Consider the following 15,754-nt stretch of genomic DNA (forward strand, 5'->3'; position numbering starts at 1 on the left):
AAAGTCACCCAGTGTGTATGGGCCTTTACAACCATCTAATTGGCTTCAGTTTCTTCCTTCCTCACCCTCTTCAAAAAGGAATCCTGGATCTAGACTGAATAGGGGTCTCAGCCCCTAGTTATATGCACCTTAGGATATTAAAAAGACTTACAATATATTACTTTAATACAATCTAGAAAGTTTTAAAAAAAATACTTAAAAAAACAAACAAACAAAAATGTATTGTCAATGGGAACTACATTCCCCCCCCCCCGCCCCCCCTCCCCCCACCTCCCCCCCCCCGCCCCCCCCGCCCCCCGACCTCCCCCCCCCCGCCCCCCCACCCCCCCTCCCTGACGCCCCCCCCCCCCCCCTCCCCCCCCCCCCCCCCCCCCCCCCCCGGGTCAGAGAAGGCATGGTAATTAACGTAATCAAATAAAACTAAAAAAAGAGTGAGGTAAGTTACAGGTCCTGAGTCTATAAAACAAACCTGTTCACACAAAAGCCACTCACAGTTCGAAAGTTTAATCTGTTATTTGGTTCAATGTTATTTACAAACTCAGAGCAGGCTGTATAGACAATCGCTCTTTGTGACAGTCATTGTTGTAAACTTCAGTAGTCATATTTTCATGAATACAGTAAAAAAGAACACTACAAAAAGCTTGAAATTATAGAATACAAAACAAACAAAATAAGAGTATTGCCGATTTACCCCCCTTTGCAGTGTAGTGGCAAAATCACACCCAACGAACATAAAACAAGTAATGTAGATGTAATTTTTTTTACAAAATTTTTTTAACACCTACACCTAGAAAGATAGTCCGATCAATTCTGCACACATTTTACAAGAGATATGTTCGTGGCAGGTCTGAAGTATTGGTGTACTCCAATAGTGTTTTAAAATTGGAAGATCATATTTGTTCTTTAGGAGTATTGCTTTAGGATACAGTACTTTTAATCCCATATTAGTCAGAATTTACCAACAAGAGGCATCCCCATCTGTGTTTTTTTTTTTTTGTACCTTTGAATGGAAATTAACTACACATTGAAAAAAAATGTTGTTCAAACAATTTTAATACCCATCGACTTCCTGGTCATTCACTTGCTTTTGAAAACATTAAACAGAAAAGAACAATTTGTGTTGCTTCTTTTTCCACCACTCGTGACTTTACTTAATAAGATGTTTTGCTGGTATAAAAAATGTTCTCGCACCAAAACCCTTTGGTGTCCATGGTTCCAGCCTTGAGGAGTGGATCAAAAATGCCATACAGAAAGACGTCTCATACAGGTTTCTGTCGGTTCTGGACTAGAGGAGTAAAGTATTAGAAAAGCAAAAATCGCTTTTCTCTTATGTTCATACACAGTCAGGTCGATGAAAACTAGAGGTCCCAAGGAAAAGTTGCCCAGAGGTTAAATATAAAACTGGTGGAATGCCAACTGGTCCATAAACGGCTGCACTAAGTTGTCTGTTGCAAAGTAGAATACAAGTCCAAATGTTATGGATATGGGGAGTGCAGGCAAAGCTTTCTTGAAGATGGCTAGGAGGAGCAGAGTAAGGCACAGACCCTGTAACAAAAAATATTCATTACATTGAATGGTTGCTAAAAGAATTAAGGCTCCCATACACTAGGCAATTCACATGCAATTTGGGCTTTTTTTCATGCGATTGCAGCAATCTCTGTACCCGTCCCCCTGTCGGAATTCCAATCCCGGTATAATGACTGCTGGAATCCGGACTATTGGAGCTGCATACCACACCCCATGAATACTGCGGATAGATGGAGTCCCTCGGCTCTAAGTTTGACAAAGTAGACAAACTCAAATATATTAAAATAAAATAATGTGTGTGTGTCACCAGTCACTATGACATGGATTTAACTGAGGGCCCCCGCTACTGGTATATTGGTAAATGCAAGTACTAAATAGCTACCCACTCTCTCATCCTCTGATGCAGCTATGTCCTTGTAGGGAAATACTCACGATTAGTATGGCAACAAAGCAAGCCAGGGTGGTATTCCAGTCTCCACTAGCTGTGGCTGATGCTTTCCCAACAAGTACACTGTAGAAAATAAAGTCTCCTAATCCAAGTTTCACTCCCCCTGGAGAAAAGAATCACAAGAGTGACAATCTGTAAATTATAATCAAATCTAAACAGCCTCATACAGAATCTTAAGCCTAGTACACACCAGAACGATCCTGATTGTATGTAGACAGTTAGCAGATTGTGCGATGGTCACACGATCTGTTGGAGCACACGATCTGCTAACGATCTGCATCCGATCTGATCCCAATCCGATCTGAGTCTGTATCCAGTAGAATGGATCTTTGAAACGCCCAAACGACAGCGGGACGAGCATTGGCTTGGAATCAGATTGAAACATGCCCAATCTACATCCAATTGGTCGGCATTGGATCTAGATTGATGTGATTGAGCCCTAATAGTTCTGGTGTGTACCCTACAGAAGTTGTGATATAGGATGTTACTTTCTTAAAATCAAACTAATCTGCAACTAAATGTAGTACTACAGTGATTGTAGGGGAAAGGTCAGCTCTAAACAGATACCATTTTATGGTCAGTAAAAAAATCACACACTTTTTTGGCGTGAACATACAGTTTGCACCTCTTTCTGCTATTATTTGTTTGTCCATCTTGACTTAAGATCTAACTTTTCTATAGAACAAGTTATAGTGTTCCTTCTAGGAACTAGGGCGGGCAGGGCGCCGCTGCACGGGGCGGCATCGTAAGGGGTGCAGACCGGGCCCACCGTCGTCACTGTTTTGGGCAGTCCCGGGCCACCAACGTCACAAAAGGGGTGCGCACGGGCCGCGCCATGACAAAAAGGGGCGGGCCCGGCCGCCGGCGTCACTGAAGGGATTGGGGCCTGCTACCCCGAATGCTCTACACTGCCGGGGAAGCATCGAACATCGCTATCTACAGTGGTGCCGGGCTTCCCCGGTCACACCAGAGGGGTCGGAGGCAGTCTGTTTTAGCAGGGCACTGCCAGAGGGGCAGGGCTCATTTTGCCCTTTAAAAATCGGGCAGGGCGCAGCTAAAACAGCCTAGCGGAAACACTATAGATATACAATCTTAGGGGGCAGTTTATTTAAACAGTTTATAAAAAATTACACTTGCAGAAAAAAAACTAAAACAAAATTCATAACCTCAATTTTTATGCTGGATCCAGGACATAAGTACTTTGTGTCTGTTTTTTTCAGGTAGAATGTCTATGGTTTCCAGTGGACTGCCTCCTAGTGGTAGCCCTAACCCATTGCCTATGTAACCTTAAAGGGCTGTACACGGGGAGATTTTGCCTAATGGACAATTTTGACTAAGCAAATTTAAGAGAGATTTTGGCTAGATGCACTGGAGATTTTGACTAAGCGATTTTGTCCAAGCAATGATAGTTTATGATCTAGTCAAAATTGCCTTGCCTGCACAGTCATTCTACACTAAGCAATCTATGTTAGACAATATTGGTTAAGCAGGAGAAAATAGGGAGATTTTGACTATAATCATCCTGTTAACATCTCACTGTGTGTACACCCCATAAGGCTGAATGATTTATAGACTTTTACTGTAATTTACAGAAACCTGAATTTTAGCTGGTGGAGTGTACTGCCATTGACAATAAAGGTAGAACTAAACAATGAATTTTGCCATTTAATGTTTATAAAACACTTTTCATTCATATATAGTTACAAATATATAATATACTATAATATATAACGGATTTATACCCAGGATCATAACCCCAAAAGCAGCCACATAGGTGCATAAGGAAAGCAGACAGAGCACTGAATATTGTGAGGGTGTTACAGTAGACTTCAGGGCTATATTAAGGTCATAAAACTAAAGGACATCTGTATAGCACCAGAAATATGTCTGTCTGTTCTACTGGTGAGGAGTACAGTATATACTCCAACCTCCTGCACATTCCTGTGAAGTGTCCGGGGGCCATGATACAGCTCACAAAGCAAAGAGTCTCATTACACTGCCCATAGGGGAAGGTTGTAGAAACAAATGTGTCCTGTGACAGCACAAGTCCTCGAGCACTGATCAGATCAGACAGCTTTGCTTCATATCAAGGTGTGGTATGAAATACAGAACACTGTTCTAGTGCTGCTCTACACTCCGACAGCCAATATTCAGCACTCTGTAGCAGAGTTAGAAGGCACCCAAGAACTATATTCTGCAGATACAAATCATATGAAATACATATTATAGTTAAAATGAGTACTGCACTGAGCAGACCATAGGGATATTCACAAAAAGGTGCACATTGCCAGCTTGGATCATTTTGTTTTTTTTTTAATGGGGAGAGAACAGATCTGTGGTGTAAACTTTAAGGTGCTATATCGGGTGGTGTCCTTAAAATTATTACACTTAAACTAGGTTTTGTTTTGTTTTAATATGGGTCACTAGGTTGGCCCCTGCATTCCAAGTGGGTCATTAGACTGGTCCCTCTATTGTATCTTGGCCACTAGACTGGTCCCCCATACTGTATATCGGGCACTAGAATCTGCTGTGCTTTGTTTAGAGGCCTAGAATACTCGATGTATAGAAGAGACCATCCAAATAATTTCATATTTTTCATTATGTTCCCCTGTCACCCTTAATAAGAACTATTGATTATTTTTTTTTTTAAAGAAATTCAGAATAAAAAATAAATAACTGTCAGATTGGAGTGGTAAGTGATAGATATATATATATATATATATATATATATATATATATATATATATATATATATATATATATATATATATATATATATATATATATATATATATATATATATATATATATATATATATATATATATATATATTAGCAGCTCTTTACCACGCAAGGCTTCAGATTACACCCCCCCCCCCCCCTCCTCTCGGTGTGTGGTTTTATACTTGTAATACTAAATCCTGTGTGCTATGCACCATGTTTTTTAGGTAAGGCAATTGAGTCCAGCTGGAGAAGAGTGCTACATAAATAACATTATCATCATTTCATTGCTATTAAAACCATACAATACCAGCTGTTCTCAAGCACGGTCCCCAAGACAAAGGTCATGTTTTCCAGATCCCTAAGCAGGTACTCTGTGTACTACTATCACATTTTACAAAGGACCTGGAAAACATGAACTGTGTGGAGTCCTGAGGACAGAGTTTGAGAACCTGTGCATTAGACAAATCACTCCTTCAATGGTTTAACATGCACTTTACATTGCAATGCAGAAACAGAGAAGACGCTTGCTTATGCCTGACCCCCAGACTGAAAGATGCCTGAAAGCTTCTGTTCAGAAGCATACAATTTTTTTTCAAAATCTCTAAAACATTTATAAAAAAGTACAAGGTGAAAAAGTAAAATGAGGCAAAAATATTTATGATAAAAGGAAGGGGAAGAAGGGGAAGGAGGAGAAAGGAGGAGAACAACTGTTCACACGCGAGACCAGAAATCAACTTTCAGATAGTACCTGGTTTTTTTTTTTGTTGTAAAGGCAGACAATAGCAGCATTTAGCAAAGCTTACAAAAGCATTCTTCCTGCACTTATTAGCAGAGACTTTCAAGTCCTCCCCCAGTTGCTGAATAAGCATTTGTTTTGCAAGTTTATTACATTGGCGCGGTGCATAGATTATAAAAACCTGTAATAAGCAATAGCAAACCCAGGCCAGTAAATCTTCCATCAGTTATGCTATATTAGGTTGGCGGAGTCTAGGAAGCCAAAAGGTTGACCACTATTGGTCAACAGACAAAAACATTGACAAGCATTAGGTCAAGATGGTCGACGCAATCAAAAGATCGAGCCTGTTGTAGCCTTACATGAGCCTTCCATTCACCACCTAATGGGACTTTGACTGCACATCCAGGATTATACACTACCTCAGTGGTTCCCAAACTGTGTGCCGTGGCTCCCCGGGACACTTGCAGGGGTGCCACGGGTTGGTGGACCAGGACCAATTCTAATTATTTATGGACAAAACCAGTGCTGGTGGCCACCAATCATAAAATATGTGTACAATCAGAACCAAATGCTGCCCTTTACCACATAACTGAACATAAGAAGCACATATAAACACAAGCTACTTAATTTTATATATTTTTTGAGGGGCCTAGGGGTTGCTGTGGAAATATTCTGATACTCTAGGGTACCGCGATCCTAAAAAGATTGGGAACCTCTGCACTACCTTGTTTCCGGACCAGCATATTTAAAGGAACATCTCCAGGTACCTTCACCTGCACTCAGCAATGGAGCGGCTTCCACCAATATTTGCTTTGTGGACATCTATTCAATATATACCTTGATCAGACCCTTGAGGTGCAGTATACTAACTAAAGCTCATGAAACTAAATAAGGCTATGATTTTTATTTATTTTGTGCTATTGGTGCATGCATTTTTTTTTATGGATATATATGTGTAATTTTGTATGAAAAATATTTATTATACATAGCCGTATTTCAGTATACATATATTTTATACCTCAGTGAAGCACAAGCGCTGTTCTATATCATTTTTCACAATCAAAAGATCAACATGAAAAAAAGGTCGACATCAGTTTTTCACATTTTTTGGTGTCTATGTCGACATGGACACTATCAGTGTAACACATCCTCTTGCATGGTTTGCTATGATTGCCATGCTTCAGGCACAATGCCTCACTGCACCCGGCACACTATTATATTCTCCATCTATGCCCAATGGGATGCTGAGGTACGAACAAAGTCTGTTTAATAATAATAAAAAAAATCATGAAAAACTCGTTGACCTTTTATCTGTCAACCAATAGTGTCAATAACATTTCTTCAATAACATGCATGATGTCGCTTGCAATGTGGCTATGTTGGTCCGATCTGTCCAGACAGCCAGGGGGGCTGTAGATGTCATATAGTTTGCCCATCTGTATCATATTCCCCCCATGCTGCATGGACCCTGAAGCACCATCTACTTTTCTTTTTGTTTTGTTACATATTTCTGCTTTGATGATGATGATGATGATGATGGTGTATCCTACGCGTGGTCCGATTCAGACGGCTGCGATAATTAAAAGACCGCGAAAGACTAGCCTTCGCTGGCCGTACTCAAGGTGAACCGGGCATTTGGGGGCAGAATGACAGTGTTTTCTAGGAGTGCCCAGCGAGCAGATCGGAATCGTGCCCTCAATATGTCTATTCCGTGACTTGTGAAAGCGCTTATTCCCTTGTTTGATGCCCTATGGCAACTGCTATTATCCTGTATTGTTACAGCGTTTGTGAAAGATCTATTAAATAAGAAAAAAAAAATGAAGAATTAGCTAATTGGTCCACTCACGCTCCTCAGGATCTTCACTTGGAGGCGCATTACTTGGGAGAGCTTGTATAGCTGCTCGGGACTCTGGAGTAGAACCAATTTGCCCGATCCGGGCATCCCTCTGCTCTTCCCAATTGGTGTCAAAGCCTCCATTGTCATCAGGCGAAACACTATCACTCCCTGCTTGGACAGCCGGCACTGGATGAGATACATGGACAAGAAAAAGGATTCAATTAGGAAGAGAATGTATACACTACACAGTTCTGCTTTTATTAGTAACAAGACGTAACACCCAACATTGCGCACGTCCGATGCGTAAACCATAAATTAATTACCAAACTATTTGTTAAAAGAGACCAAAAATTCCCTTTAGAAAATAAACTAAAAAGCACTGAGTATAGGTTTCCTTCATTCAGTTAAACAATTGGTAACAAACAAAAAATTCTGGTTTTCAATATTTTTCACTTTCAGTTTTTTTGCATTGTCACTATGCACAGATGGACTGCACTTATCTGTCCTCCCTTTGTGCCTGTAAATGTTGGAGATGAGCAGTACAATTAAAGATGTTAATGATAAGGTCATAATACAATTGGGGATACTACAATGGAACAGGATGAAGAGGATATTAGTTTACTATACAATGCTAAAGTTAGTAGAGGTAGAGATGTTAACCATTTAGGCCCCTCTTCGATGTTACATCATTTGCAGAGAGTTTATCAAATTTAAAATTAAAAAAATATATATATTATGAATTGTAATTATCAACCTCATTAGGGATCTGAAGAAGCCCTTGATAAAAAATTAGTTTGTAGGGGCCCAAACAAACCAATAACTTTTGACCCCCCCCCCAAAAAAAAAAGTGTCATTCCCCCGTTGCTTAGGATGTTAAAGTGTCATATTGTGCCTCACACATGCTAATTTTAACTAACAGATTATTCTTGTATACTTTTATGGCCTTTTCTCTACTGATTTGTTGTAAAAAAGAAGATTGTTCTATCCACGTCTCAAGGATCGATCATTCTTTTACCGCCACTTCTTTACACTAGCCTTGGGTCTCTAAACAAACTCTGGATTAATGAAAACATTCTTGGTTACTTTCTATCGTGTTGTATAATTGCTTAACCGCCAATCCTGTCTTCCACTGCAGTGCCCCTTTGATTTCTAGATGTGCCATATTTGAAGTTGAACGGCTGTTGCTTAGCTTCAAAAAATATAGATCTACAAACCAAAAGATGCACGGGCAAAATAGATCCACAAACCTAAACATGTGCACATTTCTAGTTGCTAATAGTACAAATAAGGTAGCAGAGGGTTAAAGCCACCAATATCAAAAATGACGGCACTGGTTTTGAAGCCTCTAGTCTACATGTTATAATACACAGCTGCTGACACATCTGTACTACATTTATGGGTTCTGTGACACTTGTGTTAAGTCATTGTTGCTAATAAAGCAGGAGTAAGGAGAAGTAAAAATATTTAACTAGTAAAATACACCACTACTGAATACATTTTTTTTTTTTTTTTGTATTGAAGCTATTTTTTGTTTTTCAAAAAAAAAAAAAATTATTCCTATTCCATCCAGATTCTTTCAGGCCATCTTAATGTATCCCAACACACTAAATAGGAATGATGAACTTTTGGAATGCATTATTATTATTTTTTTTAAATAGAAAAACACACGCTCTGCATGAAGACAATCTTACAGTATGTAGCGTACAACCATGACTATATTCAAAGCAATTTAAAAAGTTTCTAAATACATTTCACAACTGAATGTGACTACAGGCAAATTATTTTGAAAGAATAATGGGCCCCATACATCAGCAATCACAATTTATGGATTTTCAGATATTGGGATATTTTGGCCAGATAAATGGATTTTCAGATCTATCCGACTTTGCCCACACATTACAGATTTATTTCAGTGATCGGCAGATTTTTCCATCTAAAGATTGCATCTTCATATCTGGAAATTGCCCCAATCGATTGTCATTTCAGCTGTTCATAATGTAAATAGATGAAGAAAACTAATTGGGAATGCCCACACATCTAAAAAAGATCTGCAGATAATACCAGATTATTAAACATGTTTAAAAACCTGATTAAGCAATCGATTGGCGATTGTGATTGGGATTGCCAAAAGGGGGAGCCCACACATCTAAAATTAATTGTGGCAATCATCTCCATATCTGAAAATTGTCACAATTAATTGCTGATGTATGGGGCCCTTAAAGAAAGGGTTTACTTGACAGGTGTCCAAGACAAATAACTGTTTAGATAGATTTGTATTCCTCGGGAAGAAAAACTGTCTTTGTCCCGGTATCATAGTGAATGCACTAGTATATGTGCTTCTGTTGATCACTATAGATTGTTGTCTATGCCTGTCAAGCTGCAGTGGAACTGAAAATCCTATTGTTCATTCTAGAATTTATAGTTCCATGGTATCGGGAGAACTAATGGTCGTCGTTTCTGTTTTCATTGCGATTTAGTGGCACATTCAGTGCTGGAATACTGTGTGAGTATTTTCACAGAATTCTGCATTATACAAAACGGAATGCGGTCAACAGGTGAGCATGTTGACCTGGTTGTGATTATTCCAGGGGTCCCTAAAAAGGAAAGGGTAGGGTTGGGGTTAGGTAATATCAGAGAGGGTTAGGCAGCAGGTAGGGAGGGTTAGGGAAAAAGGCTTAGTATACAGATACCCCTTTTCCACAGGCCTAAAAACACATTTTTATTTGGCCAGGTTGACCAGTGACTTGTGTAAGTGGAAATGGCTACAAGATCTAGTGACCTTGTTTTTTTCCAGGAACAGGAGCAAGGTTTTCAGCAGGTAAAACACGGGCAACAAGCTATGGAAACTGCTCTTATCCAGGTTTTTTTTACCTGGGCATGGGAGGCTGGCCCTTGTGCAGCCGCCTCCCACTGTCCACACTCCGATGGCTGACACCTGTAGAAACTGAGGGAAAACCCTGCAGGTTTGCAGGAATCCAGGCGAGGCGAGCATACGGAGTGAAGATTTGCCCATAACTCTAGCCTGCACATTTACAAAACTGAATGATTGTTTCAGATACGACAGACAGACACTAGAGAACACTCCACAGACTGAAAGACCTCTTTAATGTTAGTGCTAGAGTTTAGGGCAAATATAAATGCAAGGATAATGGACAGTAAGGTAAATGTTACTTTATTGGCTAAACTTTTAATGAATAATACGGAATCAATGTTCAGTAGTAAGAAGGGCCTATATGAGGGAAGGGGTCTCTTCCAAACAGGGGACGTTTTCAGCAATTCGTATATTATTAAAACAGTGAAAGGTAAAATAGGTGTTTGTCACAAAAAATCCTTGGCAGTCTTCAAGATGAGCCTAGGAGTCTCTCGTGGTCCAGGTTGTCATTGAAGTAGTGAACACACAATGTTTCAATCAAATGGGGGGGCAATTAAAAATCAGCCTCCACAAAATTGTGCACACTCCTGCAACTGGGTGGGCATTGGCTGTGGCAGGGTGTAGTGGACACAGAGACTGGGGCTGCTGGGAATTTATTTATTTTTTTACGTTTTGGTGCCTAGACTCCCCCTCTCTAGGCTATGCCCAGTGACCCCTAGTGAACGAAGAAAGAAGGAGTTGGTCTTTCATTTACGCAACAGCTTACCTGTCACCCCCTTTGCTGTTTGACTTGGGAGAGATTGTGAGGGGTAAACTTAATAAGGTGGGAGTTCTATTGAAGAGGTAATGTTGCCCATAGCAACCACATTCTATTTAACATCTTCTAGAATGTGCTAAATAAATAAGTAGAATCAGATTGGTTGCTATGGGCAACAATCACCTCTTCAACAGAACTCTCATCTTAGTAAATTGACCCCTAGGAGAACAGCACCAGCAAAAGTTAAGTCAGTAACTGATGAGAAAAATATGATAGCCACAACATAAGAATTCACATAAGAAAAAGGGTAATTTCATACGTCAGTGAAATCTGTAACCGGGTTGAGTAGGGAACTAGATAACAAAAAAAAGTTAATGCACAGATAAGACAGGCTGCCAAAAATGAATAATATTTAACTTTCACATAAAGTTACTGAACAAATGGGGTAGGGAATGCATTGTGCACATTGTTCAAATAAGATGCATCTATGCAAGATGTGTGGGTATATTTAGATTATTATTGATCAGCAAACATACAGATAGAACCAGGCTCATCTGGACTAAGTTTCTGCACCTAGGCGCAGAAAATGCTTCCTTTAATCTATTGTTCTCAGCTTCAATACAATGGAGAGAACAATACAGCAAGGGGATTAACAGGGGAATAGTGCGACTGGTCTTTCTCAATTAATCCTATTAAAGGCCAAGAAGAAAGAGGCTACACCTGTAATAACCATGGCATGAAAACTTGATATTCCTTGGGTCCCATGAACTTATTACCATCACTAAGACTAAGGGGGGTATTCAATCTTTGTCGTGCACCCGCAGCCATCTCCCGACGGGGGAGATGGCTGCGGGGCCCTATTCAATGCTGTCTTCCCCGACCGCATTGAACAGGGGTTTTGTGCAGAACGAGCCCGACAACACAAGCTGTCGGGCTTGTTCTACCGAGAAAAGCCAGAAATAGGCGAGCTCCTGGCCTGAGCTCGTCTATTTTCGTCATCAACTTGCGGCCACGCCCCCTTCTCGACGCTCGGGACATTGAATCCCGACTGCCGAGCTCCAAAAACGAGAACGGGACAGGGGCTCGGCTGTCGAGCTTGCTCGACAGCCGTTCCCCTGACATTTGAATATCCCCCTAAAGCCTCATACACACGGGGTGACGGGTGCACGAAGGCTAAGCAATGGGCTTGTCAGATCGCTCAGAAATCGGGTGAAAATCGCTCTGTGTGTATGCCCCTTAATACTTTTCAGAATTGGACCAGAGTAGGATCTGCTTATTAGGGAACATCACAATATAGGTCTCTAATTTGGTGTAGTCCAGCATAGACCGTTTTTAATATAATGCTACCTTACTAGAACAGCTGCTAACCATACCTTGTGTGTTGTACGTAGGTTTCTTTGAACCACTCTGGATGAAGCCTGCATCGACATCTGCCATGTTCACTAACCAGATCATCGTAGCTGTGGAAAATAAAAAGGACTGATCACACATTTTCATAGGATCCTCACCTGGATTGATTCAGCAAGCCAAAATAAATATAGGCTCAGAAACAGCTGATAAAGGCCATTGTGCTTCTGGCTTAAGATTGCTTAAACCAGCCCAATAAACATTGACATGTTTTAATTTAGAAGTTCATAAATAGTCACTGCATGCGACAGGGAAAGAGTTGGGATACAAGGCAATACATAAAAAGCAAGCTGGATCTATAGAACAAACAGAGCAGTGACAGCAGGCTCTGCCAAACTGAAGCAGAAAGACTGATATTACTGAGCTCCTGCATCCAATGTTAACGACAGGGAGGAAGATAAACTAAGAAAATCTTTGCAAAAATACATAGATAGAGGCAAATGTATTTATTCTGAGAGTCGAAAACAAGGCTTTAACTTTAATTAAAATGCCTGGCAAATTAAACATTGCAGTCTAATCCCCATCAATTTAGAATTACATACAAGAGTAGATTAAGGCTGGGAAGAGGGTTTCATTTCTCTCCTGTGCGGTCTCCACCAGCATACGGAGGGGTCCCTTCGGACACAAAACCGCTATGAGATCTATGGGAGAAGACAGAGTAAAGAAATCTGCGTGTTAGAACAATTCTATATAGTCTTCATTTTTTACATTTTTAAAAAAGTAAGAAAATCTGCCCATCCTACAATGCAACGAATAATGTACCATAAAGTTCTTCATATACTTTTGAAGTTCACACAATGCAGAAATATATATCAGGGTTGCCGACCCTCCCGAAATTTCCGGGAGTCTCCCGAAAATTGGGGCTCCCTCCCGGCCCCCCGGAAGGGTGGGCAACCCTCCCGGATTCAGGGGGGACCCCCGCTGTCCCCCGGATCACGGCATTAAAATGCCGCAATCCTCGGGTCTCATAGAAGGGGGCGGAGCTAAAATGTCACAATCGCGTCATTTTAGCCCCGCCCCCTCCAGGGAGATCACTGAATTAGCTGGTTTAACAGCATGGGGGCGGGGCCTAGTGAAGTCACGCTTAAGCCCCGCCCCCTGAGCGGCTACTGAATCTCTCCTCTCCGGGCTTCTCCCGGAGAGGAGAATAAGAAAGTCGGCAACCCTGATATATATATTGAACAAGCTAAATATTTTACATTTGATCATTTTTTTCCAGGTACAATATACGTAGATCTGGTAATGGCCACCTCTCTGGTGACCTTGGCCATCAACAAGAGCCATACCAGCCATACGTAGCCACTGCAAACATGCAACAATTACAGAACCATGATGTAACTACTGGAGACATATGAAAACCACCAATTATGCAACAGATTCATTTTGATCGATATATGCCGCTAAAAGATATACGCAATGGTATAGCTATAGTTATTCTATGTATCCAGGGAATCCTTGGTTTCAACAAATACCTCCCTGGCAAAATACTTTCAGACACTCACCATAAACCGATATTACGGCCAGGATGAGCCAAGCGGTCCATTCTGGGAGGTACTTGATGAACACTAAAGCCATCAGAGCGCTGATCATTATAAGGTAGGCTTGCTGGAGGATGAGGGGTCCTTTCCAGTGAATACAGATCATACCAACCACTCCAAAGTTCCAGATCATCAGAGCTAGTGTAATGTAATCCATGGCAACATTGTAGGTCTTGAACACTTCTCTGGAAAGTATAGAGTGACAAGGAATCACATACACTGGATGAAGTCTCTGTCTTTATTATGTGGCAGGTTAACAGCTTACCAGGTAATCAGCATAGGCAAGCATGGTTACAGCATTGCGGCATACAAGTGTCATAGCACAGTTAAAACTCCTCAGTACGTTCCAGTGGTCCCTACCATAGAATACACACCCGGCCTATCACCTGGGCAGCTATTCCACCATCAGGAGCATTAACACTCTGCCCTGTAAACACATCAGGAAAGCACATGTGCTGCTAATCAGCCCAACCCTGATCACATCAGTTTTCCTGCTGCTCTAAAACCTGGACCGAACCCTCCTCATTACCTTCATGTGGATGTATGCGGTCCACATGAAGGTAATCATTACAAAATCTAAGCCAATTTCTCAGTGTAATGCAAATGTATCCCAGACGCCATTCACATCCTATGTTATTCTGTAGTTTCTGAAAGTCTGTATCCTTGTTTCCTCCTACACACACACACACACACACACACACACACACACACACACACACACCACAGCTGGGTAAGCCCTGTACCCCGTACCAAAACTGAACCAATTTGTAGTTCACATAAGAGGAGATGCCCTGTCCACTGTTACAGAAAGGAAGCTAGTGTGGGAAAATCAGAATGGTTTGGACTAAGAAAAACTATACCGTAGTATAGCAGGGGCACAGAAAGGGCGGGTCACGGATTACGATGGGCAGGGTCTGTTGGCAGAGCACATTCAGCTGCTGAGGGGAGAGAGTATGCTGTGCTGCTTTGTAAAGTATTTTCAGGTTTATTTTTTTTAAGTGGGTGTGGCAGAGTCTCCCAGATTTTGATCACGCCCCCAGTACATGGGCCATGGTCTCATTATGGCTTTGAGCAGAGAACACTGTTATTGGGAACAGCAATTTTATTTACAGAATCAAATACATAGAAAATATACCCTATCAATTGTTAATGAACCAACTAAATTAAGGCAGATTAGCGAATTCCACTCTTCTCGTGTGCTTACCCCAGGTAGATAAACGAGAAGAAGAAAAGTAGCAATAATGAGGAAATAATGAGCCATCCATGTATGACCTGTAGAAAAACAAAACAAGTGAATACATTTACTGAAAATATAAAAATAAACAAAAAAAAATAAATAAAAATAAACCAACACAAAAGCTACCTGGTTTGTAACCCAAACAATCCATTAAAACATTACCTTTTAAAGTTACTAGAACTTCATTGGTAAATCAACTTGAAAATCTTTAGTTAACATCCCATCTTTAACACATAAACTAATGTCGGAGTGACAGACATTTAATTGTATCCTATGTTGCTGCAATAAAGGGTTAATGGCAAGCGGCTTAAACGCAATGATTAGAAATTTGAAAATATTTAAAACACTTTGCTGCAGTGTTTATTCCCTTTCAAGACTGATAGAATAAAATTATAGAGAATTAAAGCATAATAAAAAATGAAAAATTAAAAATGATTTTCATGGGCTTCCAATAAAGTGTGGTGTTTTTCTTCTGCAGAGTGAAACAAGTTAACAGCCTCACCCTAGGAACAAAGTTATTGAACAGACTAAGCTATGCATTTCTTATATTCCCAATCAGTGATTTTATGTAGTATGTACACATTAGGTGCCTCCTACATTTATGGCTTTGTAATGTACAAAAAGTCCAATGGGTATAAAAGACAATCATATACCAAAAAATGTAAAGAAAG

At 40.5% G+C, this 15,754-nt stretch overlaps 1 protein-coding gene across 6 annotated transcripts in view; it reads right to left on the reverse strand.

Moving 5' to 3' along the window:
* Positions 1-488: 488 nt before the first annotated feature.
* The window catches only part of PSEN1 (presenilin 1), a 50,804-nt gene continuing 35,538 nt past the window's right edge, over positions 489-15,754 (reverse strand). For all 6 annotated transcript variants that reach the window (XM_083167323.1, XM_083167324.1, XM_083167326.1 and 3 more), the window contains 7 exons: positions 15,051-15,118; positions 13,811-14,031; positions 12,851-12,949; positions 12,275-12,361; positions 7,282-7,458; positions 1,960-2,078; positions 489-1,545 (listed from right to left, as the gene is read on the reverse strand). In XM_083167323.1, coding sequence (XP_083023449.1) covers positions 1,390-1,545; positions 1,960-2,078; positions 7,282-7,458; positions 12,275-12,361; positions 12,851-12,949; positions 13,811-14,031; positions 15,051-15,118 — 927 coding nt within the window. In that variant the 3' untranslated portion in view covers positions 489-1,389. The remainder of the gene's footprint in view (positions 1,546-1,959; positions 2,079-7,281; positions 7,459-12,274; positions 12,362-12,850; positions 12,950-13,810; positions 14,032-15,050; positions 15,119-15,754) is intronic.

The sequence above is a fragment of the Crinia signifera genome, chromosome 12, assembly GCF_055691185.1.
Source record: "Crinia signifera chromosome 12, ASM5569118v1, whole genome shotgun sequence".
In the NCBI taxonomy this organism is placed as follows: Eukaryota; Metazoa; Chordata; class Amphibia; order Anura; family Myobatrachidae; genus Crinia; species Crinia signifera.